The following is a 24,432-nucleotide window of genomic DNA, read 5'->3' as shown; positions in this document are numbered from 1 at the left end:
AATGTACACAAAAAAACGTTTTTGGGATAGTGGCGTGCAGAGTCCCTGAGGGGCAGGGGCAACAACAAAGATGGGGCATGTGACCCACGACAAAGATGGTGATCTTTAATAATAATTAAATAATGATAATTTAATAATAATAATAATAATAATAATAATAATAATAATAATTTAGTAAATATTCCACCATCAGCACCACATGTGGGTCACATTGTAGGACTTCTATTAACAATTGTTTATATAATTGATTTATCTGGAAATTATTTTCTTATTATTAATACATGCTCTAAAAAAATCTCAGAAAAAAGTGAAAGCATTCTTAAAGTCATCAAGTTTTGAATTTTATCTTAATAACACTTCAAAACTTAAATATGTGATTTGAACATTTTATTACTGTCCACTCACCGATTAATTTTCTTGGTTGACTAATAATTTAATCCAATTTCAATTGTGTCATCTTGACCATACCTTTACCATACATACACTGGGTAAACCAAAGTGCTTTATGTAACACTCTGACAATAAAACAACAAAATAGCAAAAATCCATCTGTCTGTATCTTCAGAATGAAACCAAAAAATATCATTAAATGGTGATTTCCAAGGGGCGTAGGCTATTTCTCAAAAGTCTGTTTTGTCTAATTGGCAGGGAATGGCAACCAACACGAACCACTGATCATAAATGACATTCATTATTATTTTGTTTAGAATAAATAAAAACACGTATGTAGGATGATATAGTCGCATATCTTACTGCAATCATTATCCGAGGAGGGCTAACCTGATGCAGTGACAGTAAGTAAGATTAGCTGTAAAACCTCGGACAGGTGGACAGGAGGCGTGTGTGTGATGGCAGGGGGCGTGAAGGGGCGTGTCAAGAAAGGCATAATTTGCCTTCCCCTTTGGCCACCGCATAAATTTCATCAATAGCTTCACCGGCTGATGTCCGTGTCCGTCCTCCACGTGCGCCCCGGAGAGCAGAGGAGACAGATCCCGATCAGCTCGATCAGCCGCGGATCCTCTAACAGGGACAATGACAGGGAATCACTGGGGTTATGGAAAAGAGGACGGTAAGATCTCACAGCATCCTATCTCCAGGCTGAGTTTTGACTGAAATCCAGTCCACAGTGGAGACAATTAACCTCCTGTGCTACAATGCATGTTCAGTGTTATTTCGGGTTGCTGGGGCTGTGCGTGTTTCAGCCACTTCTGAGGGAATAACGCACAGGAGCAACGCCGTTAATGCGAGATTAGCCACATGCTTAAAGGGATGACTGCTGTCACCTGAACCTGACTTTCCGCTCGATTTGTCCTGGAGTCGTGAGTGAGAGACATTGCATTGCATCAGTGTCATGGATATATGTTTTCAAGACAAGTTGCTCTGTTTTCTGCGTTGCATTGTTTAGTGTGGATGAGACAGTCAGTGTTTCTAACTAATTTAGCTGTGTTAGATAAAAAACTGAAGCTTTTTTCTATTGCTTTGCTTTGGAAAGTGTTTAGTATTTTTCTTTGCAGGTTACTCAGTGAAAGCAATCATCACTCCATCAATTAGATCTGAAATTTTGAGTGCAGCATTGGGTGTATTCATCCTTAAAAATGATCTGTGTGTGTGTGATTTTCTTCTAATATCACAAGGTCCTACTATATGGCACAAAAACTACCCCATCGCCCAGGGGGACCGGCAGTCTCCCATTGACATTGTCCCTCATCAGGCTTCACATGACCCCAATCTGGGCCCGATTGTACTGAACTACGACCAGTGCACCTCCATCAACATCTCTAACAATGGGCACTCTGTAGTTGTGGAGTTTGATGACTCAGATGACCGTTCAGGTGAGAGAAATGTGGTCTTCATTTGGCTTTACTCGTAAATTCTGCCGTGATTTCTTCAGTTACTTGAGCTCAAAATCACACCTAAGAACAAAACCAACCAATTACGTTGTGGTTTTAAACCAGTGTAACCTGCAAGTCAAAGGTCACACTTCTAGGTGTGGTGAAAATAAAATAAAAGGAAGTGTCAATAGATAGTGTCAATAATACTTTAAGCACTGATATGTGATCTTTGACTTAATTAGATTGTTGACTGCTTTGCAACTATTGACAGGTCACAGTCTGAGGATAATCTTGGCTCTAATATCTGTTTGTCAGCCGCATGCAGTGGAAATCTGTGCTAAAAGTCGTCTTTCAGTAAACATATGCTTGAAAGGTGGGATTACCTTGATTTTTAGAAAGTGCAAACCATGCGTATAACTGACCATAATCAAAGGTTACAAATAAACCCCTGATTATGCTGCAGGGAAGTGCAGCCAGCAGTTAACTGTATGAGTATCTGTCTGCTGGACAAGAGATATAATAACCTCAGGTGATCTCAGTGGTTATTATGACCCCATTTGCTTTTATCACTGGGTGGATCCGTGTTAACCAGCCAGTCATTACCATGAATGATAAGCTCAGTGATGTGGGGCTGTTTGGCTCAGACAGTTTCCACAGAGCGTCCAAGTAGCTACCAGTGAAAATAATTAATGAACGAGGAGATCTGTAGGAAGACTAATGCACCTCCTCAGCATTTCTCTGCAGACAGTTCAAAGCACATAAACCTGCCATTTTTAGCTTGAACACACGTGTATATACGTGCACGACAGCACTCTGTGTCACTGTTGTTTTGGTAAGAAAATTAAGATGGATTAAAATAAAGTATTCTATTACGACCAAGGTAAACTATAAAAAATGATATCAAAGATCTGACTCAGGATGTCAGAACAACAAACATGACAGGAGTTATTTAATTTAACTGGAATTAATTAATGTGTTTATTTCCTCTGGCAGTCATCGTTGGTGTTACCAAAGTCAGGATTTATATTATTATCACCTTTTAAAGACCTGATTCAGCAAATCAGATATTCATAATTGGCTATCAACAAATTACCTCTTTGAGAGTCTGGAAAGAATTCCTCATATCTGTTACTATCCCATTCATGTAGCTGACAGATTTTCTGAACAGATCATGTCGTTTTTGTTGTTTTCCTGCATCTATGTTGTACTGTAAGATGGTAAAGATAAGTGTTGCGCTCTCTTTGCTATTCATGCCTAGCTAAGCTGACCTGGACTGGAGTGACCCGTTTGTCAGAAGGATGTCAGCAGCATCACAATGAATAACAGTCAGATGAGACTAGCATCCATTCCCGGCGGTGCAAGCCATAGGCTCTTAAAACACGATTGTCCTGAAGATGAGTTTAATGGCATTATGACATGCATTCAAGTTTCTATTCACCCTTGGTGAATGGAAAACTAAACCTGCCTAAAAGTAGCTTTAACATTGCTTTATTTAGCATAGGATTGGCTATTTGTGTCTTAAACCTAAGCTTGTGCCACAGAGCTCTAATGACAAACTTGCTGGTAAAGCAGGCTGGCAGCCTGTTAGTGCTCATATCTCAGCTTTCAGTTAGAAATGTAATAAAGTCTGCTGGGTGTTACCAGGTTGACTCATCCCTGTGTGTGTGTGTGTGTGTGTGTGTGTGTGTGTGTGTGTGTGTGTGTGTGTGTGTGTGTGTGTGTGTGTGTGTGTGTGTGTGTGTGTGTGTGTGTGTGTGTGTGTGTGTGTGTGTGTGTGTGTGGCACCAGGCTGTGTTTGCATGATGCTACCCACAGGATGCTCTGTGCAGAGTTGTATTGGAAAACAGTTTGTCGACACCCACAGAGAGTAAGGCTGTGGGTGTCTGCATTATTTATTTATTTATTTATTTATTTATTTACCATCTCTTCTTATCGTCTACAGTGATTCAGGGAGGCCCTCTTGACAACCCCTACAGACTGAAACAGTTTCATTTCCACTGGGGCGGAAAGGGCTGCCATGGCTCTGAGCACACTGTTGCAGGAAAAGGCTATGCATCTGAGGTCAGTGTTTGTCATCTGAGTATTTCACTGTGTCTGTGTCTAATTACTCAAACATGGAAAGTACATTTTTGGCTCAGGTGTGTGTGGTAAGGTGTATGAGGTAACATATTTTGCTATAAAATTAAATGAAATCATAATACAGCTTTAATGCTATTGGGTGTAAACTTTGTTTTTACACCAGTGTCAAGATCAGATATCTTATTTTTTACACCAGTGTCAAATTAATGAACATCCCAATAACATTAATTCATTCGTATTTTTGATCTGACTTTAAAAAGATAATATCTTCCATGGCTGAGAGCAGGATGTAGATTTACTCACATGGAAAATATTGCTACAGGATGATGTCATCAGTACACAGGCATGACTATAAAGTAGTATACATGACTTGACTTCATTTAATTAACTATAAAAGCCACTTTTCATTCCCATTCTGATGTTACTTTCCTCATTCCTCTAGCTTCATCTAGTGCACTGGAATGCTGTCAAGTACAAGACGTATGGGGAGGCTGCAGCAGCTCCCGATGGCCTCGCTGTCCTCGGCATCTTTTTGGAAGTAAGATATTTCTCTTAAGTGCAATCCCATTTTCTGTCCCAGTGCCCCCTTTTCTCCTCATTTTGTATTAATGTAACACTTTTACAGTTGTTTTTAGGTCTACATTAGGTCACGGTAACTTGAACAGAAGCAAAGGCAGCATTTTTTGTCTGCGTACAGCAGTTTATGCGTAGCATGATAGTCATACTGATTTATCGTGTCGTTTATCTTCCTAATTTGACTCTCTGACAAAAAAATCTAAGATGTGGGAAGTTGTTTCAAAAGGTTGTAAAAGTTGTTAGAGAAGCAAGTGGGAAAAGCTGTTAGTCACAAAGCTGTGTACATGACATCACTTGTGTAAAGCTGAGAAACCAGTGCTTCAAAATGTTACAACAGTGAGTAAAATCGTAACATTTTATCAGGAAAACGCTTTCTTAATGGTCAGTTTTCTAATATTTACAGTAATTCATCCCTTCACCAGTGTTGTGGTGCTTTAGCCACAACACTGCAAATGTTTTTGAAATGTGCCAGCTCCAACAAAAGTGACATTTTCACAAATCTGCTTGTGTGTTACTGAAGACAGGTGACGACCACAGATGGCTCCACATGATAACAGACGCTCTGTACATGGTGAAGTTTAAGGCGAGTGCTATGACTGATACTGGATTTTACTACGTGTCTATGTGGTTTTTGACCTCCTCAGTATTATTGCAGCTCTATAAAAGCTGTCGTCTCTGTATTTCCATTGCAGGCTAGTCTCACAGATTTCAAACGCTTCAACCCCAAGTGCCTCCTGCCCAGCAGCCTCCACTACTGGACCTACCTGGGATCACTGACCACACCCCCCCTACATGAAAGCGTGACCTGGATCGTCCTGAAGGAGCCAATCACAGTGTCGGAAAAGCAGGTGTGTGCTGCAGAATGTTCATTTTGATCACAATGCATGCCAGATTTCTAACAACCGTACATACTTTTTGAAGCTTCAGTACATCTTGAAGCATTGATGATTGGTGTTTTTTTTTGTTTTTTAGTCCTCTGAAAACTCTGCAAAATGCAAACTAATACAGTGACGGTAAAGTGATGTTTATCATGCATCAGAAATAAGAATCCCAGGCTTTTTATTAATAATGTGAATGATGGCTAATAGAAACATGTTTTCAACGTTTTAGTGTGTTTAAAGTTCTGCGAGGAATCATCTACAGCATAATACTTCCATATTTTTTTTATTGCCGAGATAGAAAATGAGAGAGGCCTGGTTACTTTTCTCACTTAACACTTAGCTTCTCTCTTAGTATTGTTATGGAACATTTGCAGTAAACCAGATTATACACCACCAAAACACTGACCTGCAGCAGATATTTATCCCTGCAAACACACCATTAACCCCAATCCAGCTACCAATGGGCAACACCTCTGCCACAAGATCTGTATTTTCCTTGACTACAACCAGATCTTCCATTGCTGCCTAAAAAGAGGCAATTACAGCCACATGCATGCAAACCAAACATCTCTCATGTCAAGGAGAAAAATCTTTGCTCAAACTTGTATCTAAAACAACAAACTGACATGTTTATGTATTACTTTCAATTATTACTATATTTCTTTCAACTCAAGTGCGGTCTTTTCTAGAATGTGCCGTTTGTAACATCCATGTTTCTGGCCTGCGTGATTTTAGGCTATTCTCCACAAGGCTCTAAGGATCCTCTGCCTCCTTTGTTGTCAAACCAACATTCAGCATTGCTGGATCAGTGTGGCAAGCGTCGGTAGTTGTGGGGGTGGGTGGTGCTGGGGTTTACCTCTGTGCTGTAGCATGTAGAAAAATACTGTTTGGCCTAAGTATGATGCTATATTTGGAGGCCAGAAGGGTGAGCATCATTCATGGGTTTTTCGGGTTGACTTGTTTTTATCCGCCCCTCTTAGGACTGAATTTAATCAGAAAGTGTAGGTCTGATAACCCCAGGTTGTTGACAAGTTAAGCTGACTAACTGGATGTCTGCAGCACATGCCTTCCAGGTCCCCCTGTGAGCTGGCCCTGTGGCGACTGCTGCCAGCCTCTGGATTATACGCTTACACGTTGCTGATCTTTTTGAGTCGACTTCCCCATTTTTATCTCCAGGACTGTGCATGAGGAATCAGGAGTTTTAGTGACGGCGGCACCTTGGGTGTAGTCATGAACGATCTGTCTGTAAACCCATGTGTGTACCATAGCTGGGGGTGAGGTGTAAGTTGGGCCCCACAACCTATGACTCCAGGCCTCAAGCCTTTGATCCCCTCCAGCTGATTATCCTGATGGATGGATGACTGGATGGGTTCAAGGCTTTAATTGAAAAATGCTTGCATGGAGACCCAGCGGGGAAAAGCCCTTATATAACAGGGTATTATTTTGTTTTTCATTTCCCCTCATAATGGTAGACATGGAGCTTACGGGTAAAGACCAAAAAGAAGGTGGAATATGTGGGTGGATTTTAAGGTGAGGTAATATTCAAGTCTTTTCTTGTCAACAAATGCAATTAAAAGAACGTGACCACAATGAACAGATGCAACTGGAATTATAGTCTGTTATCAAAGCCTGATACAGCTTATTCATCTGTGCAATAATCCAAAAACTATCACAACACATCAGTGATTCACACGTGTTTCTCATAACAAAGAATATGTGCAGCGTGATTTGTCCTGAGTCGATCCCACATACTGTACACCTCCTGCTGCCATAAATACTCACAAGCGCACCAGAACTGCGCCTGAAAATGGTCTACAAGAAAAGCCAATACAATACATAGATGAACAAATACAGTGCCCAGCTGTTTAAAGGAAATAATTTGTACATTTGTTATCTGTTTCTTTAATGAAATTCATCAGAACCTATTCAGAAAAGGAGAAATGTATTGTTGGTTTTGGTCTTTTAATGGGATTTGTTGACAATAACATATAGAATATCACCAAATGTATCTGCTAATGTGCTTGTAGCATCTAGTTTGTAGCCAAAAAAAGTCAATTTCTTTGCAAGAGTATTAAGGGAAAATTGTGTCTTTTGTCTCTCTCTCTCTCTTTCTCTCAATGCAGCTGGGCAAGTTTAGAATGCTTCTGTTCACTGGAGAGGAAGAGGATCAGAGGACACGCATGGAAAACAACTTCAGGCCTCCCCAGCCTCTCAAAGGCCGGGAAGTGCGCTCCTCCAATTAATGTGACCTCTAGAGACTTGAGGTCATAGATAGCCAAGCCTCTTTTAGACAACAGTGAATGCATTAATTTAAGTGTACTTTTTACCTCATGATAGTAAGTCCTGAGGACAGACAGAAGGACAAAGTTCAGGGAGTAATTCTCATCGCTGCCAGCACATCGAGATATGCATGCTTCCCTCTGTTGGTCAGAGGCTTCAGTGGCAGAGGGAGGAATCTGTTTTTGAATGAATTTTAGGGGAAAATAAAAGGAGATATTAATATTGACTCTTAACAAGTTTGACTACTATGTGCTATTTGGTGATATTGGCTATTTTTTATTGAGGATTCAAAGGTTGGATGTGTCCCTTTACCTCCACTGCTGTTCAAGGAAAACAAATGTTGCTGGGGCAACAAGGTGCTACATCAACTGGCAGCACTCTCTTGAAAGGTGCTATTACGTGTACATGAATTGGTAAATCTGCATACCGGTGCAGTCTGTTGCTGTTTGCAGACTGGTATTGCTCCACTCTGCCGTCAGCAGGGTCACAGCCTTTGGCTCCTTACTGATCCCGACTGATTCCCAGTTGATCCGACCTGTTGCTGGTGGATTCGCAGTCCTTGTGGCCATAGATCCCTTCCAGTCCAACAGTCCCAACTGGAGGTGGGATTGGATTAGTGCTGCGCTTGCTTGAACTGCTCTGTATGGGCATGACGGAGGGCATGAAAGTCTCATGTTCTTTTAGACCTCAAGATGAAATATCCACCTAGAGAGGGGTCATTTATTGTTTTTGCTCTCCAGATTTAACAAAATGTTGGATGTATTACGCTCCAGCAGGCCTAACAAGGACCCAATGAATCAAATATTCCAGTCAAACTTATGTCCTCTTCATTTTGAGATCAAACTGCATCCTGCCTGAGGTGTCACATTTCCTGATCCAGTGTTTCTACTATGCAGAAAGTAATGCACACTGTTATTAACAGCTCCCCTCTGAAGCGACACTGAGCAGCCCAGTATGTCGATGCCTGACAGAGGTGTTTCACTTGGGTGAGTTATGGCAGCTTTGTGTAATGCTGGTCCTTATTTAGATGGACTTGGGTTTAGCTAATTCAGAGGAATTAACTTATTTTGTTCCCACACAACAGAACGTATACAGGAAGAATGGCACCGCAGTTACGATTGTTTTGTGTTGTTGATGTGAAAGAACATTAAAAATGTAATTTATGGGTGGTTTGGATATTTTTGTAATGCATTCAAAATCTTGCCATCTTTGCTGAATGAAATAAAATTCAAAATATCTTTGTTTGGCAGTCTTTTGAAGATTTGTAGACTGACTTTTGCATATGGAGTATTTCTGTACTTTAATCAACAAATAATTTGGCATGTTTTAACTTTTGCTTCTGCTTTCAGCCAAAAACTGCACATTTATGGGCATGTGTTTTATGGAGGTCGCTGGTGTTTCAAAGCCAGGCGAATGGCAGACAGCAGGTTGTCGACAGAAGAGCGCAAGCAGGCATTTACACTCCTGAAATACAGTTTCTGTTCTCACCAAAAAGCATTGATCGCCTTCTCTCTTGAAGTCAATAACTGAACCTTATACTTGGTATCTGCAATCTGTTGATAGAGGATAGAGGAGCCATTCAAGCAAATGTTTAAACTCACTCTCAGTGATCAGAAATGGCAATACTGGATTCAAGGTAATTAGTAGCCAGGTTGTGGCCTAGAGGGCTGAGGGACATGGACTGTGATCACAGTCAATTATTTACCAGCTGTGTTCATTTAACGGGTTTTATTTGGCCCTTGAAATTCAACACTGTGGAGTGTTTGTAGTAAATACTGTCAATAAGCTAATAGTAAGAGATGCCCACTGGTGGAGCTATAATGTGGATTAATGCTGAAGGAGGCCGTCACACCTGTTTGCTTCTATTTGTGTGTTTCTGTCTTGGCTCTCTGAACGGGTCAAATAAAGAAATTCCTCATGCATAGCAATAAAATATATCATATTGAAATTAAGTAGATAAGGTGATGCTCATGTACAACTGACTTTCTTGCCATCCAACCATCAGACAAATACCCTCTTCAATAAGATACTGTGGGTTTGTTCATCCAAACATATACAAAAATAAGCAACCAGTGAATTCAGTGAACGAACGTGTTAATACTACTTACATTTATTCAGAAAAACACTTTCTTATTCACACTGGGATATGGATTTGATGAGGAAATCAAGGCTGAACGGATTTTCCAAGATGAAGATTTGTACACTAAGGATCAGGATCATGAGGAAGCAGCAAACACACTGTAAACCAGAGTACACATAGAATTAATCTTAAAATTTGTATTTTAAGAATGATTATTGGATTAATGAAAGCACAATTTCTAACAAATATTTTAGGTAATTTTTGTCATTCTGAAACTTTATCCAGTGAAGTCTGTGGCTTCAATATGTGGTTACAGTATTTGTCCAGCAGATGGCAGGAGCTATGTTTGGAAACTGAAAATCGAGATTGTTTGCTTGTTTGTGGTATTTGGATTACATGTACATCATGGTGATTGCACAAAATCTTGTACAGTAATTCCGATTGTGTCGTTTAATTAACAGATTTAAGATCAGCAAAACAGAATACAGATTTGCATGTGCATAAGACACAGTAAGACACAATTTGTCTGATAACAGTTCAAACATATTCGATTTGAAGAGTCAGCTGACGCTTCTATGCGCAGGTCTTCCTGTAGATGGCAGCATCTGCTTTGTTTTGTATCACATTCAGCAAGAACTCTGGTTTGCCTTTAGCAGACACAAGATTCAGTTTAAAAAGTAAAAATAAACCACATACAGCTGGAAAACATCCTGGATACAGAGGAATGGCTTCACATGGAAATTTACTAATGACTGACTACAGCAGAAGCACATTTTTAATCCAATGACATATTTTCTTTTTTGCTATCAGTAACACTTGACCTTGTCTTTGTCCACCCCCCTTGCCACTGTGTTTGACACTAGCGGTTGCATTACCCCATCTGGTTTCATTTTCACGTAACTGCTGATGGCTGTGGAAAAATTCAGTTTGCAGGTTAATGAATAAAGAATGAAAGTGGGTGTGTGTGAAGTATATTTAACACATATTCTCAAATAATCCATCCAAAATAGCCTCTGGGAGCTTTATTGAGACAGAGAATACCTGAGCGGGCACATCATCCTCAGCCACAATCGATGTGCCATGTAATAAGATATTACAGTCAGGCCTCAGAAATAGAGTCAGTCATATGTATTTTTAGTATCTGGATATCTACTTGCTTGTTGTAGTGATTTTTTCCAGACGCAGCAACATCTGAGCAACTTGTGAAATACAAACCTGCGGGACAAATGGGCAGCAGGAAAAGTTGCTGGTCAGACAGAGCAATGAACTTTGTTTTTGGAGAGAAAAGCTGAATGCCCTTTATGTCCTGTCACTGTTATATCATTATCCACACACGAATCATTGGATTATCATTAGAGAGTAAGCCACATTTTAAATGGAGCTAATGTTTCATTTATATACCGCTGAGAAGATGAACCAATTGTAATTTTTAAGCTTAGCAGAGTGTAGGTTTTGTATTTGATGCCTTAATCAGCAAATATAGCTGTTAGATAAATGTAATGGAGTAAAAAGTAGAATGTTTCTTCTGAGAGAAACTGGACCCAAGTGTTGAACTCAGACATGGAGACAAGAGTAGAGTAAAAAAAAAAAAGGGTCAACGGCTTAATGAAGAGTTCAGGAACGTGCAACAAACAGACGAATCTTAAAGATCCACACCCAAAGGGCTGATGAGATGAATGAGCGAACAGATGTGGACAGGAAACAAACAGGGAAGGCACCTGGGCGCAAAAACAGGAGTCAGTGAAGAAGACAAATATTAACAAAGCAAAAATACTCAAGGTTTGATGAAGGAGTCTCACTCTTTACCACATGGATGAACAAACAATTTGACAAATACTGGGTGGAAAGACGGTCTTTAAATACTGTGGTGGCAGGTGAGTCTGATTGCATGATTAAGAGCAGGTGTGCTCAGGACAGGAGGAGGCCGGAGCACAGACACACAACAGACAGGGGACAGACAGACAGGAAACAGAACTTAAATACCTCAAAACCGTTATTTAAAAAACATTACTTTAGTAAACGTACTTAGTTACATTTCACCACTGTGGGCACGAAGTTTGACAGATATTGATATGTACTGAATAAAAAGACATTAATATAAATGCTGTTGATCTGCATTATGTAGAATCCAGTCTTTTTGGAGCTTGGCCAACATAAAAGACTATAAATCAAAATATGCTGACCTCTGCTGCTTTGACTTTGACCATTATGTTTTTGATTTGTCTCTTTTGAATTGTCCAACCGCTAATGCTAAAATGCTGTAGAGCCCCTTGGAAGTGAAGTCGAAGTATTTGATGTCATGCTCACATAATAACTGATAAATGACCTCGGATTGAACAAACCCTGATATGTCTGACGAAGCCACAAAGGCTCAAACCACGTGTGCCACTAAACCGCAATCACTACTTTATCTGAACCAAACTATCGTATCTAACCTCCTAATCTCATAGTTTTTATGACACCACAGTCTGCACGGACAGAACTACTCCTTCTATTTCCGCTATAAAGGCAAAAACACTCCTAAATCATTTTAAGCTCCTCAGTACTGTCAAGGACAGCGACTCTATCTGGCAATCAGAGGACATGGCCGTGGTGCAGTTGCCATGGATACAAGCGGCACATGTACCACAACACAAATGTTTGGCCAGCTCGTATCTCCCCTACTTGTCTATGAGCCAGTGATTCATCGCCATCACCTTGTCGGAAAATAAAACCATACTGCAAAAATATCTGATGCTCCCTTTGCCCTAAAGACCCCTCTGGTGACACGTGTATGTTTCTGTATTCATTAGGGAGCTTTATTTAGCAGCATGTTATCTGTCTTGTTAAGTGAACGGGCCCGTGATGGCCACCTTATTACAGCCAAACCATCCACACACACACACCTGTCTTTCCCTGGATGTTTGGCCTTCACCCAGGTTCAGGGTCGAGTTTAAGGTTCAACCGTAACAACCTGGCAAACAATATCCACCTTTTACAGGGTGTGCATGTACACCGAATAACATTAAGGCTGACAGGCAGTGGCCTTGGTTCACAGAGTGGATTAGAAATCACAGCAGAAGAGAGGAGATGAGGTTCCCTCTCTTGGGCACTCTGTTGGTGGTCTGTTATGATAATTAAAGAAAACAGAGATTCACTGTCATGGCGGAGAGGTCATGATCTGTAATTCTACACTTGGCTGTCAGCTCATATACCGTGAAGGCTTTGATCTATGGACTATTTGGCAGAAAATATAGCAAACATCCTCCAGCCTCGGTATTTGATTTTGGGGCTTATATCTCAGTTAGCTGCAGTAAATGTTGACTGAGACGCTGATACTCAGGGACTGTCACACCCTGACCCCTGCATCTGATCTCGACAGTGTGAGGTTACCCAGCAATGAGCCATGACATATTCCGAGTGGGCAACAGACACCTACATGGTCTTCAGGGAACTGACTTTACTCAGTGACCCTTACAGTCAATCCAAGATTCACTGTTTGCACTGGGTGTCTATAGCAACACACACAGTCAGCGCTGCATCACGGCTCAGTCAACCCCTATTTATTTCGTGCACGGCTGTTTAAAATCATCGTCGGATAGGCGTCATTTGGTTTGAGTAGATTCACGAAACTAAGTCCAGGAGACGTAAGAGTCAGAGATTTACATTTGGAGCAATTTCAGTCAAGGTTGATGAGAGTTGAGATAAACCAGTGGTCACAGAAGCCCATTATTATAATGAACAGGACTTAAATAAACAAGAGATAAAAACTGGGAAGACAGTGTTTTTTTTCTTTATTGGTGTCCTTTTAATTTTTCTTGGAGTATTGCCAGGATATATTTTAGAGGCATCTTTTTTGGCACCTTTGCAGATGCTTTTATGATGTCAAGATGACACACCATGCAAACTTTAGGATCATATAATCTCATTTTATAAGGGGCTGCAGAATTCTTCCATTTGATTTGAATGACTGTTGCTCATTAGACAACATTCGTATAAGTAAGTGTGACCTAAGTGACTTTTGAAGCAGTAACAAGACAAACAGTGTACAGCTTTGTTAGCAGCTCAGGACCAGCAATGCTTTGAGCCAAATGCTAATGTTAGCATGATAATATGCTCACAGTGACATAGCAGCTGATATTTACCAGATTTTCCATCTTAATTTAGCTTTCTTTTTGAAATAGAGTGAAATGTAATAGATGGTAATGATGAATTAATTGAGGTTAACAGTGTAGACTACTTCATCCTTGAAATTCAGAACAAATTGTACATTTGATTTCAATCGCACTGAAGCAGAGTGGATAAAAGCTTTATTTGAATTCCATCCTCAGACAGAGCAGCTAAAGAGTGATCTGATAACTTAATGGGTCTGACTGGGATAGACCCATGTGATCATCTGTCTGTCTGTCTGTCTGGATTGTCTCCAAAAACATCACAGGCCTTTGGCTGGTCTGATCCATCCACCATATGCTATCTGCTACAACTCCCACAACCAACCACCGCCAACACGTTCAAGTCAGAGGGGTCAGTCATGCACCCAGAAGCGTCACAAGTTTCCAAGATCCCTATCCCCCAAGCCCACTGGGTCAAAAATAGACCCTGTTAGCCTTTTATAAATCAGAGTGTTTCTATAAAAAGCCTTTGGCTGACCAGAAACCTGGGCTGAGGCCACATCACCCTATCTTTAGCTTTATTTAGGTCCTGGTGTTGACAACACCACTTGCAAAGCTTTCCAGTCACTGTTCAATGGGTCACATGTGTGCCGAGCCCTCGGCCGATGTTGGAAAGCACCGTTGAGTAAAAACGGTAATGAGTAGGCCTACAATGCTGGTCAGCCTGCATCCCTTACAGAAACACACCGCCTAACAGCTGCTGAGTTAACGGCTTGATGATTCTTGGCCTCAGATTCTTTCCATCCACTTAGTGTTTATGGAGCTCTCTTCTGATGACAGATAAGCATGTCAACTATCGTGAAATGATGATTGGCGTTATTACAGCAGTCACATGACGAGAACTATTGTTACATGAGAGCCGTAAAAATAGAAAGAATCTGCGGCTTTATTCGATTAAAGTAGGTCAGGCTTTACTGTATTTTGTTTGACTGTTTTCATCTACTGCATATTAACGCTCACTCCCAGCTTTTTCAGAGCGCCTCAGTCCCTCTGCTTTGCGGCCTTATCATGGGAATAACTTCTTATTCAGGAGGTCAAAAATGTAGACAGCATTATCTGAAAGCTTGCTTTCTGTCAAAACACAACATATAAAAATAAGAGCAGATGTAGGTCAGATCACCTCAGACAAAGAGGAAATATAGATGAATGTAGGTTGAGTACAAAGCAGTATGCTTCATTTGAGGTGCAGTAAGTATTATGTATGGCTGTGCAGCTTAAGTGAATGCACATTTTTTTGTTGATGTTGTTGTTCTGTTTGTGTGGCTGGAAAAGAAAGGATGGAAATAGTTGCATTATTGCATTAATTATTTACTTATTTTGTCATTTCATAACCTTTATTGTAGACTTGGACGTATCTCGCCTCTTATCCAGTGCATGCTGGGATAGGCTCAAGTTCTGACCATCCATCCATCCATCCATCCATCCATCCATCCATCCATCCATCCATCCATCCATCCATCCATCCATCCAGCCAGCCAGCCAGCCAGCCAGCCAGCCAGCCAGCCAGCCAGCCAGCCAGCCAGTAATGGATGAAAGGCAGCAAAACAAACCACTGGACAAGTTCTATCTATTAAATTGTATTATACAGCACCACACCGCATCACATAAGCATCTGTAATAAAAACCCCACATATATACCAGCAGCTATATCTGCAGATCCAAACTCAGAAATGAGCCATAAAAAGAAATCTTCATGATAATGGCTCCAGCATGGAGGTGTTTTTACATCTTTGCAGTCGGCTTTCAGAGTTCTGTTCTGGACAACCTGACACTGACTTTCATTAAATGTGGTCATGTCATGTGATCACAACATCCTGATCTTCTGTCCAAATGGAGTAATATGATGGCTTTCAAACAGTAGTAAAGTGTTCAATACAATAGCATTTTTGGTGCAAGCTCTCAAAAGAATACTAAGCGGACTAGTTTCATCTTTAGCTCATGCATTTAGAATCTGCATGTTTGACTCCCTTTCCATCCATTATGTCTGATAAACTACTGTAGTACAGTAGTAAAGTACTGTAATTAAGTACAATTTTTAGGTGCTTTTACTTTGCTTGAGTATTTCAATTTTGTGCTACTTCATACTTGTTCGCCAATACATTTCAGAGGTAAATGTTGTACTTTTTCCTCAACTGCATTTATCTGACATCTGAAACTATTTTATGGGCTAAAGATTTTACAAACAAAACATGTGATCACTGTACAAAATAAGATACTGTGCTACAGATCCAACCATCCAACGGTATATAAAGTAGTTAAAATGTGCTTTATCTCCATTGGCTGTACCATTAAAATACAGTTAACGTGTTAAATCATCAGGAATAATAGTCCAGTAATGTGATATGTGTAATATGTATCTATGAAAGGGGCCATTGAATGACCAACAACAATCTTTATTGGCCTAGACTAGGCTTAATGAGGCATACCATGCTTGTTATTATTCTTCCTCTTGTTTCTGGAGTTTTCTGGGCTACCTCTAATTTTCCATTGTGTGGATCAGATGATGGGGATGTAACTTGTTTTTTGTATTCAGTACCACATATGTGTGGGATGTAGTGTAGAAACAAGAATATACCAAGAAGTATGTGTACTTAGGGGGGACAAAAGCGGAAGACGCTCAAAATATGTGAGTTCAGTAAGTTCAGCGCCTGATCTGGAAGGCTTAAAATCTGACTTGCAGAAGAGGCACTTGGAAACAGATTGTGTATAGACACAGAATGGCAGATCAAACAGCATACAGTTTCTGAATGTGAATGAGTGAAATTGTGATGCAGCACTCTAGTGTCTGTCTAGGTTTGATTAAAACTGCTAGAAGTCTAACTCTTTTGAGAGTCTGGGATCAGTCAGGCCTGCGCGCTTCACATCTGAGCAGACCTTCATGGACAAACTGAGTGTCTTACTCGTCCTCCTCAACCTTTTCTCTTCTTCCTCTCTATATCCCCTACTCTAATGCGTTTCGTCGAGAATATTTCAGAGCACGTTTGCCCACACAAGGACAGTAGGTCTCATCCCACTCAAGCTTCAGTTCATGAATGATGGCAGAGGCCACATTCACAGTGAACAGAGCTGGCGTAGGTGGACTGTGTGTATGTGTGTCTGCATCTGTGTCTGTGTCTGTGTGTGTGGGCTTGCTACTCTCCTCTCAAGACTGCCGCAATTGTTACACCAAAGCTTAGAGCATCCAAATGTGGAGGCTGCTGCGCCTTAATGTCCGAGTGCCTGTTGCTCTTTCACTGTCTGAAATGCTTGTTGCTGCCGCTGAGACCCCCTGTCTCAATGACATGACCCGCCCGAATAAAAGTCAAATAAATACATTTTCAAAATGGTCATTTGAACACAGTGAAAAGATGGTCATTATTTCTATTTATAATCCATTATTGAACCCTGATCTGTGTTGAGTCTGAAGAGTGCAATCATGCAAATGCTTGTGCCAAGACGGAGATGTGTCAGCGCTTGTAGATGTTGTGCGTGGGATGAGTGAGTCTGAGAGGAATGAATGGTTGGGACACTTTCATCATGTAATTGTTTTACTGCTAATTTGCAGTTTATGCTGCAGTCACGTGTCAGGAGATGGAGGACTTTCGATGCTATATAATGCCTTTCCTCTTTATTACAAATATGAAATGAATAAACATCTTATATATGATGACTACTTCCTCCTCAACGTGACTTAATTAAAAACAAAAAACTAAATGGCATAAAGATTATTTAGTCAGATGTTTTTAAGATTGAGAGGGAACTTTAAATCTCAAATTTTAAGCCGACATGGACAAGAAATCCTCAGGGTGCTCAGAATAAATGAAAATTTGAACATCTGTAATTCATTGGCAGCTGTGCAAACTCCACGTTGATGAAGATCATGTGGTAAGGTAGGCATCTCCAGAACTGCTTCTGATTCTTTTTTGAATAAAAAAATATAGTATTCCTAATGAATGTAGTTGAATATTCAGCAACAGGTAACATTAAATCATACGACGTGGAGCGCAGCTCTGCCCATGTGATAAGACACACGTAAGCCTTTTTTGTTACCATAGAAACAGGTTGCTGGGTAATAAAGAGAGGGAAGTATGTGGTAAAAAGGAATAAAGATGATGATGGTAAAGCTGATTTTGCGTGTCATCTCCTTTGTTTCCTCTGTTTCATTTTCTCATTTACTGTTCTTCACATGCGCTGCCACTGATCTCACATGAGCTGCCGAGAATGACATGTACAGTGGATACAGTGCCACACGAGAGTCCACACAATGCTTTCATCAGCACCTTCTGTCCTGATCCCCGATGTGAATCCTTTGTGATCCTCTCTTTCATGGTGCTCTCCAGCAGCAGAGCACACTTTGCTCAGTGCCTCCATCACTCACACGTGGCTGCATGGAATATATTAAAGCAATAATCACACATAATGTGTTTTTTTTTCCTGCAGGTTGATGGATTGAGTTGGATGAATGAAATGATAATTCTGGGGATATGTTATGTAATTCCTTTTGACAACAAATCCCACAAAATGACTTGAACCAAAAATTGATATGTGTGGTTTCTCTGTGCCACAGACCTTCACTGGCAAATACAAATCATTGAGCCTCACAGCTACACTGGCTGACATGTTTCTTGACTGTAATAAACATGGACATTGGACTTTATTTAGGATCAGCCACACACTACTTCTGTATTTATGTTGACATTTTCCAATATCCATTACATCTATACAAAAATTACATTTTTTTTTTTACTGTGCTATATGGTTTCAAACATGCAAATATACAAAAACACAGTATTTTATTATCCATATTTTTCTCATGTGCAATTCAAAATTTTCCACTGAGAAATGAAGCCATCCCTCTCAAGGCTCTTCCTTTATATAATGTACATAAATATAAATATATTGATTTTATTTTGTACCTTTTTTTAGCATTGTGGTCTGTAATAACTTATTTCACCAGCGTGGGATCAATAAAGTTTTATCTTGCTTGCTGCTGTACATAGTACAACAAAACTGGGCTATTTGAGTTGCAAAAACTGATAAAAACTACAAAATTTTAGTATCCAGCTGTTTACTTATTAGTGAAAATGAGAGTTTTGTGACTTATTTTATTATTTTGAATCATTTTAGCTCTTCATTAGGAATTCACGGTCTTTGGGTTCATCTAAAATAACATAAATATACATGGCCAACCTCATACTTTAAGCAACTTTAGATTTACCTTTCTACACAATACAATATAGGATATATAGGAATATTTCTGATGATAGTTTATTATGCAATAAATGTTTCTATTGCCATGTTATATAAGTTTTCTGGGATGGATTGTTGCAGGGTGGGTGACTTCTGTTAAACAAATAAATGTGTTTATTAATACTAAATATCCATAATTGTAGATATAAGGGAGGGGGGGCAGGTGGGGCTGTATTGTCCACTCAATAATTAGTTGTGTTTAAATGAGTGAAATTATTAGATATTCTCATTATTATTTATTTCCATTTTTAACTAAGCTTCCTGTTTGTGTTTGATGGTGACTTGGAGCTTTTTTGTCTATGTTTTGAATTTGGCTACATTGTGAATAAAATCTCTACCTCAATGTTTTTCAGAGTTAAATAAAGGTTGAATGAATGAAAATGAAGAGGAACAAATCTGATGATTCTAAACACCTCATAAACTGATTTTGTTTGATTTTGTTTGTTTGTGTGAACACCTAATCCCTCATGTCTTTAAGAAGAAATCTAATCAGATGAGGCATGAATAACAATTTGTCATTCGGTAATAATTGACTGTGCGGCTGCTCTAACACTGAGCACTTCTGAAGCCCCACACAGAGGACAAGGGACAGCATTTTCACCGTGCACTGTGGTGGAGTCTGGTTTGCTTTTAAGTGCATATATTCCATCTGCTTCTTGAATCAAATTGTTGATTTCCAGCTTCCTGTCTTGATAGTCTGAAATTTAAGAGTGATTACAGTCTCTGAAGTGCTATAAATAGCAGGAGTGACGCACATACTCTGTCAAATGTCCATTTCATGGGACAAGCAGTTTAAACTGTTTTTCCTGTTCAGAACATCAAATTACTGTATTGACTGAATAATGGAAAGACAGAGCTGACCCGTTTTCTCTTAGGCCTTTCTATCTAAACATCTGAACAATTCTCATGTGTCTTCTGCTGCACACAGAAACCTCTTTATTTGGTGGCTGTCATGAGAATGTAAATAAGTTAAGAATCTGCTTTCGTTTTAAGTCTGCAGCTCAGTGGTGGATGAAATATTCAGATTCTTATAATGCAGGAAAATGGCTTCTGTACTTTGACATAATATATTATATCATTGGATTATTATTACTGATTGCTTCAATGTGTAAGTAGCATTTGACCATTGAAGCTGGTTGATGCTAAGCTAATTGTAACTACTTTATATAGCCTTTGTTCATTTAATCTATAAAACTTTTAAAGTCATCAAATGTCTTATAATTACAAGCTGATAAATAAATGTAGTGCAGTAAAAATTATAATATAGTGGAAGTACAATGTACCTCAAATTTGCAGTCAAGTACAGTACTTGAATAAAAGTACTTCCATTCCAGCACTGCTGGAGCAGAGCTGGAGCAAACAGGATTAAAAACGCATCTCACGTTGCCAGTGACAGTGTTATGTGAAACAACACAGCCTTGCAGCCTCCTGCAATCACAGGTCAAACTCAACCCAGTTTTAAAGTTGAAGGAAGGCTGGGTCATGCAAAGAGTTTATTTTTCAGTGTTTTCATTCATGATGAGCAGAGACAAACAGCATCGGTTAAAACTCCACAGTGAACGTCAAAGTTTCTGCCAGATCTGTTAAAGTGAGGTTACAGTAAGAGCGGCCAGCTGGAGCACATCAGTCACAGTGATGCAACATAACGCACTGGTGAGTTGTGTCACTGTAATGCAGCACCATTCCTGTCAGTGAATCAATTTATTGTGCAAATGGAAAACCCTAACAGCCCCTGACCTTTCTCAACGGCCAGTAATTGCAGGCAATTTATATTAGTCAAACATAATTTACTGAAAGAGCTGGAGATGCTGAAACAACTAAGAGCAAGTTTATTCCCACACTCTGCTGGCCATTTATTGCAGCATGTCTCGAGGTCAGTTCAAAGGGAGAGTGTTCATGTTTTTAAGCTTTAAGATTTAATTTTCCTTCAGTAAAATATTAACAGGAAGCAGACATCCCACATGCGCTGCTACCTTCGTTGGTGGGAGCTTTTATTGCACAGATATTCAAATGAAAGCCTGTATGCTCTGAATGCAATCAGTGGTAATAAATATGCTAAAACGGTATTTGCCTCCCAACAAAATGTCATCAAACATATTGCAATCAAAATGGAAATGAGCACTGTATATGAGTCTGTGCCTAATCTCCACACTTCTGTAATGCATGGAGATACGACAACTCACTCAAATGAACAGGTCTCTCACAAAGACATCTTCCTCAGACTCAGAGGAGATCCGTATCATTACAAATACAAATTGGATTTTGTGCCTAAAGTCTCTCAAACCCACAAGAGATGGAGATGCCCCAACTGATTAAATATGAATCACATCAGGACGGTGAACTTTCTAATACTGGAACAGAGATGTAGGCACTCTTGTTTTTCTTAATTAAACTCAACCTCTGCCAAATGAACACTGGACAAAAACTTTAAAGCATTGGGTGGTTATTATTATTATTATTATTATTATTATTATTATTATTATGTCGTAAGATTTTTGATAAAGAAAACAGAGGTTAGCATCAGATATTACCCCAACATTCTCTGCAGTCTGCGTTAAATTATTTGAGAGACCACCAAAAGAGCTGAAGGAATTTGGGAGATCAAACAGATTGACCTTAAATTTAAGGAAATGTTGGGACATCCAGGAGGCTGCTAGGATCTATGGGGTATTAACGACAAGTACAACTGAGTGTTGCCGGCATAAAAATGATGAAACACATCATGATTTTGAACAACCTGGCCAAGAGGCAGCATGGATAAGGAAAACAGAAGGGGGGCAATGACTGAGCCTTGAGGAACGCCACAATTTATCTGAGTGCTGGACAATGAAGAGTTATCCAGAGTGACAAAAAAGTCACTTAAATCTAAAAGAACTAAAATCAAGCAGTCTCCTCTGTCTGCAGTCCACAGAAGGTCATTAGTTACCTTAACAAGGGCTGTTTCAGTGCTATGAAGTGCTCTAAAACCAGACGCTGATGAGAGAGCGAGATACTGAACCAAAACAATGTGCTAAAACATGATCTGTGACACTGAGGGGAACTGTAGAGACGATCATTTGTAGGTTCATCAGTACGAGCAGCGACTGTCACCTACAAGTAGTTGTGATCTACGTTAATACAAATGTTTCAAACTGTTTTTTAAAAAAATGCTATTCCCACTGTTTTGGCTGGAAACGAGTTATGTGTAATATTTACATTAATAGACGACTTATCAGAAGTGACTTGCAGCAGTACTCAGACAGAACAAGCCTCTCACAGCTACAGATGGGAAAACTGTCAAGTTTGGAGATTAAGCAAAACTACTGGATGTTAAAACAAGCTTAAAATAGCCAAAGCTGTGGGGAAACTCAGAACAGAGGAAGGAGGGATTAGGAAACACCCCTCTGTGCCGGTAACAGAGCAATGGAAAACCGACTGGCCTCCTGGGGAAAACCAGCCAATGCTCCACTGTTCCTGTCCCCAAGTGTCCATCCATATGTGGTGAATTATCTCTCATTTCCCAAGCTACTTCATGTATTAGGAAATCTCACCCCCCATTTCTCTCTGTGGCCTTGCACCCCAAAGTTGGCCAGCTGAACCTTCCCTGTGCTTGGAGGATCTGTTGGGACGCATCAGGACTAAAGCTGGAGGCTCATTACCTCCCAAACGTAACGCTTGGCCCCATGTCACAAGCTAATCCCTTCCCTTCTGCTCTCTCATTTCCCTCAGGGTCCTCCTCAGTGTACTTTTCTTTTACTTGGAGCTATATTGTGCTTTGATTGGAACAGTTAGCTGGAGATATAAATAACCTAATATAAATGGGCAGTGGGTGCTATCAGCAGCATTGTCTGTGTATTTGGTGAGTCACTGCACATTGGAAATGTCCAGTTGAGGGGGCATCTAGTCTTTACGCATGAACATGTAAATGTGCTTATTTTTAGATATTTCCATTTCGTTTCTGCTTCATTGTTGCTGTATTTTTCCTCCATTTCATGCATCCTGGAACAGTACAGATGATGAGCAGCTGAAAATGTGTTTGTTTGTTTTACTTCATAACAGTCTACTAACTCCAACCTGGGAGAAAAGAACAAAATACAGCTGCTAACCTTCACACAGATGAGGCCTGTTCCTGCGTAAGTTTGAACATCGTCTTCATTTCCATGACTCTATTTTTAAAAATGCCTAAATATTTATTCGCACTGCGCTAAAAGTTATGTAGAAAACATGAGCACACTTTGAACTGTCTATTACGGATGCTATCCGTATGTACTGACATAGTACAATGTCTACCTAAACATCTTAACATGTTAAGATGCTATCACCAATAAAAACAATAATATATTAACACATTAATACAGCTGGCTTCATATATTTGATGGGCTTTTTTCATGGAGCACTCATGTTCTTATCAGAAAAACACAGATGTAATCAATAAAATTAATGATGGCTATGTTCCATTTAGCTGCTTCCTGGTATTATGCATGCTGACTCACTGTCACACTGTCATGACTTACTGGGACACTTGAATAACAGAGCCATCATTCATGTTAATAGTAACACCTGTGCTTTCTCTTGTCTAACGTCTGCAATGAAAAATAATCGAATCTGAATTAGGATCAGCTTTGCCTTAAACTCAGTTACTCAGTTTAAGGGCTTTGATATTGCACTTCAACCTGCATTGATTGATTTTGAGGGACTGCAAGAAGTGGAAAAACACTAACATACACACAGCTGTCATGTAATCATGTTATCAAGTTGTTATGGCTAATGTGTTAGCACACTGTTACATCCAGTAGGCATGAAGGGCCCTAGCTCCTAGAAATTCTGTTTGTATACAGCTAATTAACTTTAGAAAATACACTTGAAGGACACGTAATGACTAAACTGTGAACATATTCACTCATCTTTTAGCTTTGGTTTGGTCTCCACCAACTCCTGAGAAACACTTCTTGGTCTTTAAACTGCTACTTGTTCAACTTTCTTCACTAGCTTGTTGGTAAATATGCTGGTTTGCCCTCTCGTGCCGATAATGTAGTGTATAGTCAGTCTACTGTAGATCACATCTGTCAAAAACAACGTGTCAAACTAATTTTTAGCCCAGAATTTCGTTATTGATATAGCTTTTAGCCTCTGACCTTTTAGTTTCAAATATGGTGTCTGTGAGTGGTACAATTAAAAATTAATTAAGCTTTTTTCACAGCAGGGTAAAGGATGAGTATGTAGCATCTATTCAATTTGTAAAGCTTTGTCTTTTTAGAATTGGAGGTGATTAGTTCGTTGGACACTGCAGTGTGAGTGTCATTCAGCAGACCTTCAGTTGTTGAGCTATTCATAGCAACACTTTG

At 39.8% G+C, this 24,432-nt stretch overlaps 1 protein-coding gene across 1 annotated transcript; it reads left to right on the top strand.

Moving 5' to 3' along the window:
- Positions 1-910: 910 nt before the first annotated feature.
- ca7 (carbonic anhydrase VII) lies at positions 911-8,889 on the top strand. The gene is made up of 7 exons (XM_070959823.1): positions 911-1,069; positions 1,635-1,832; positions 3,775-3,893; positions 4,354-4,449; positions 5,008-5,070; positions 5,180-5,335; positions 7,492-8,889. The coding sequence occupies exons 1-7, from the start codon at positions 1,033-1,035 to the stop codon at positions 7,609-7,611; spliced, it is 789 nt and encodes a 262-aa protein (XP_070815924.1). The 5' UTR covers positions 911-1,032; the 3' UTR covers positions 7,612-8,889.
- The last annotated feature ends 15,543 nt before the right edge of the window (positions 8,890-24,432 follow it).

This window comes from Chaetodon trifascialis, chromosome 1 (genome assembly GCF_039877785.1).
Source record: "Chaetodon trifascialis isolate fChaTrf1 chromosome 1, fChaTrf1.hap1, whole genome shotgun sequence".
NCBI classification, from domain to species: Eukaryota; Metazoa; Chordata; class Actinopteri; order Chaetodontiformes; family Chaetodontidae; genus Chaetodon; species Chaetodon trifascialis.
Note: the sequence above shows the minus strand (reverse complement) of the source record. Positions and strands in the feature narration are given on the sequence as shown.

Bases quoted from the DNA above. Each gene is read 5' to 3' on its own strand.
- ca7 (XM_070959823.1), top strand. From the start codon at position 1,033: ATGACAGGGAATCACTGGGGTTATGGAAAAGAGGACG. The intron at 1,070-1,634 runs GTAAGATCTCAC...TAATATCACAAG, and splicing joins GGGTTATGGAAAAGAGGACG to GTCCTACTATATGGCACAAA. The intron at 3,894-4,353 runs GTCAGTGTTTGT...TCATTCCTCTAG, and splicing joins GAAAAGGCTATGCATCTGAG to CTTCATCTAGTGCACTGGAA.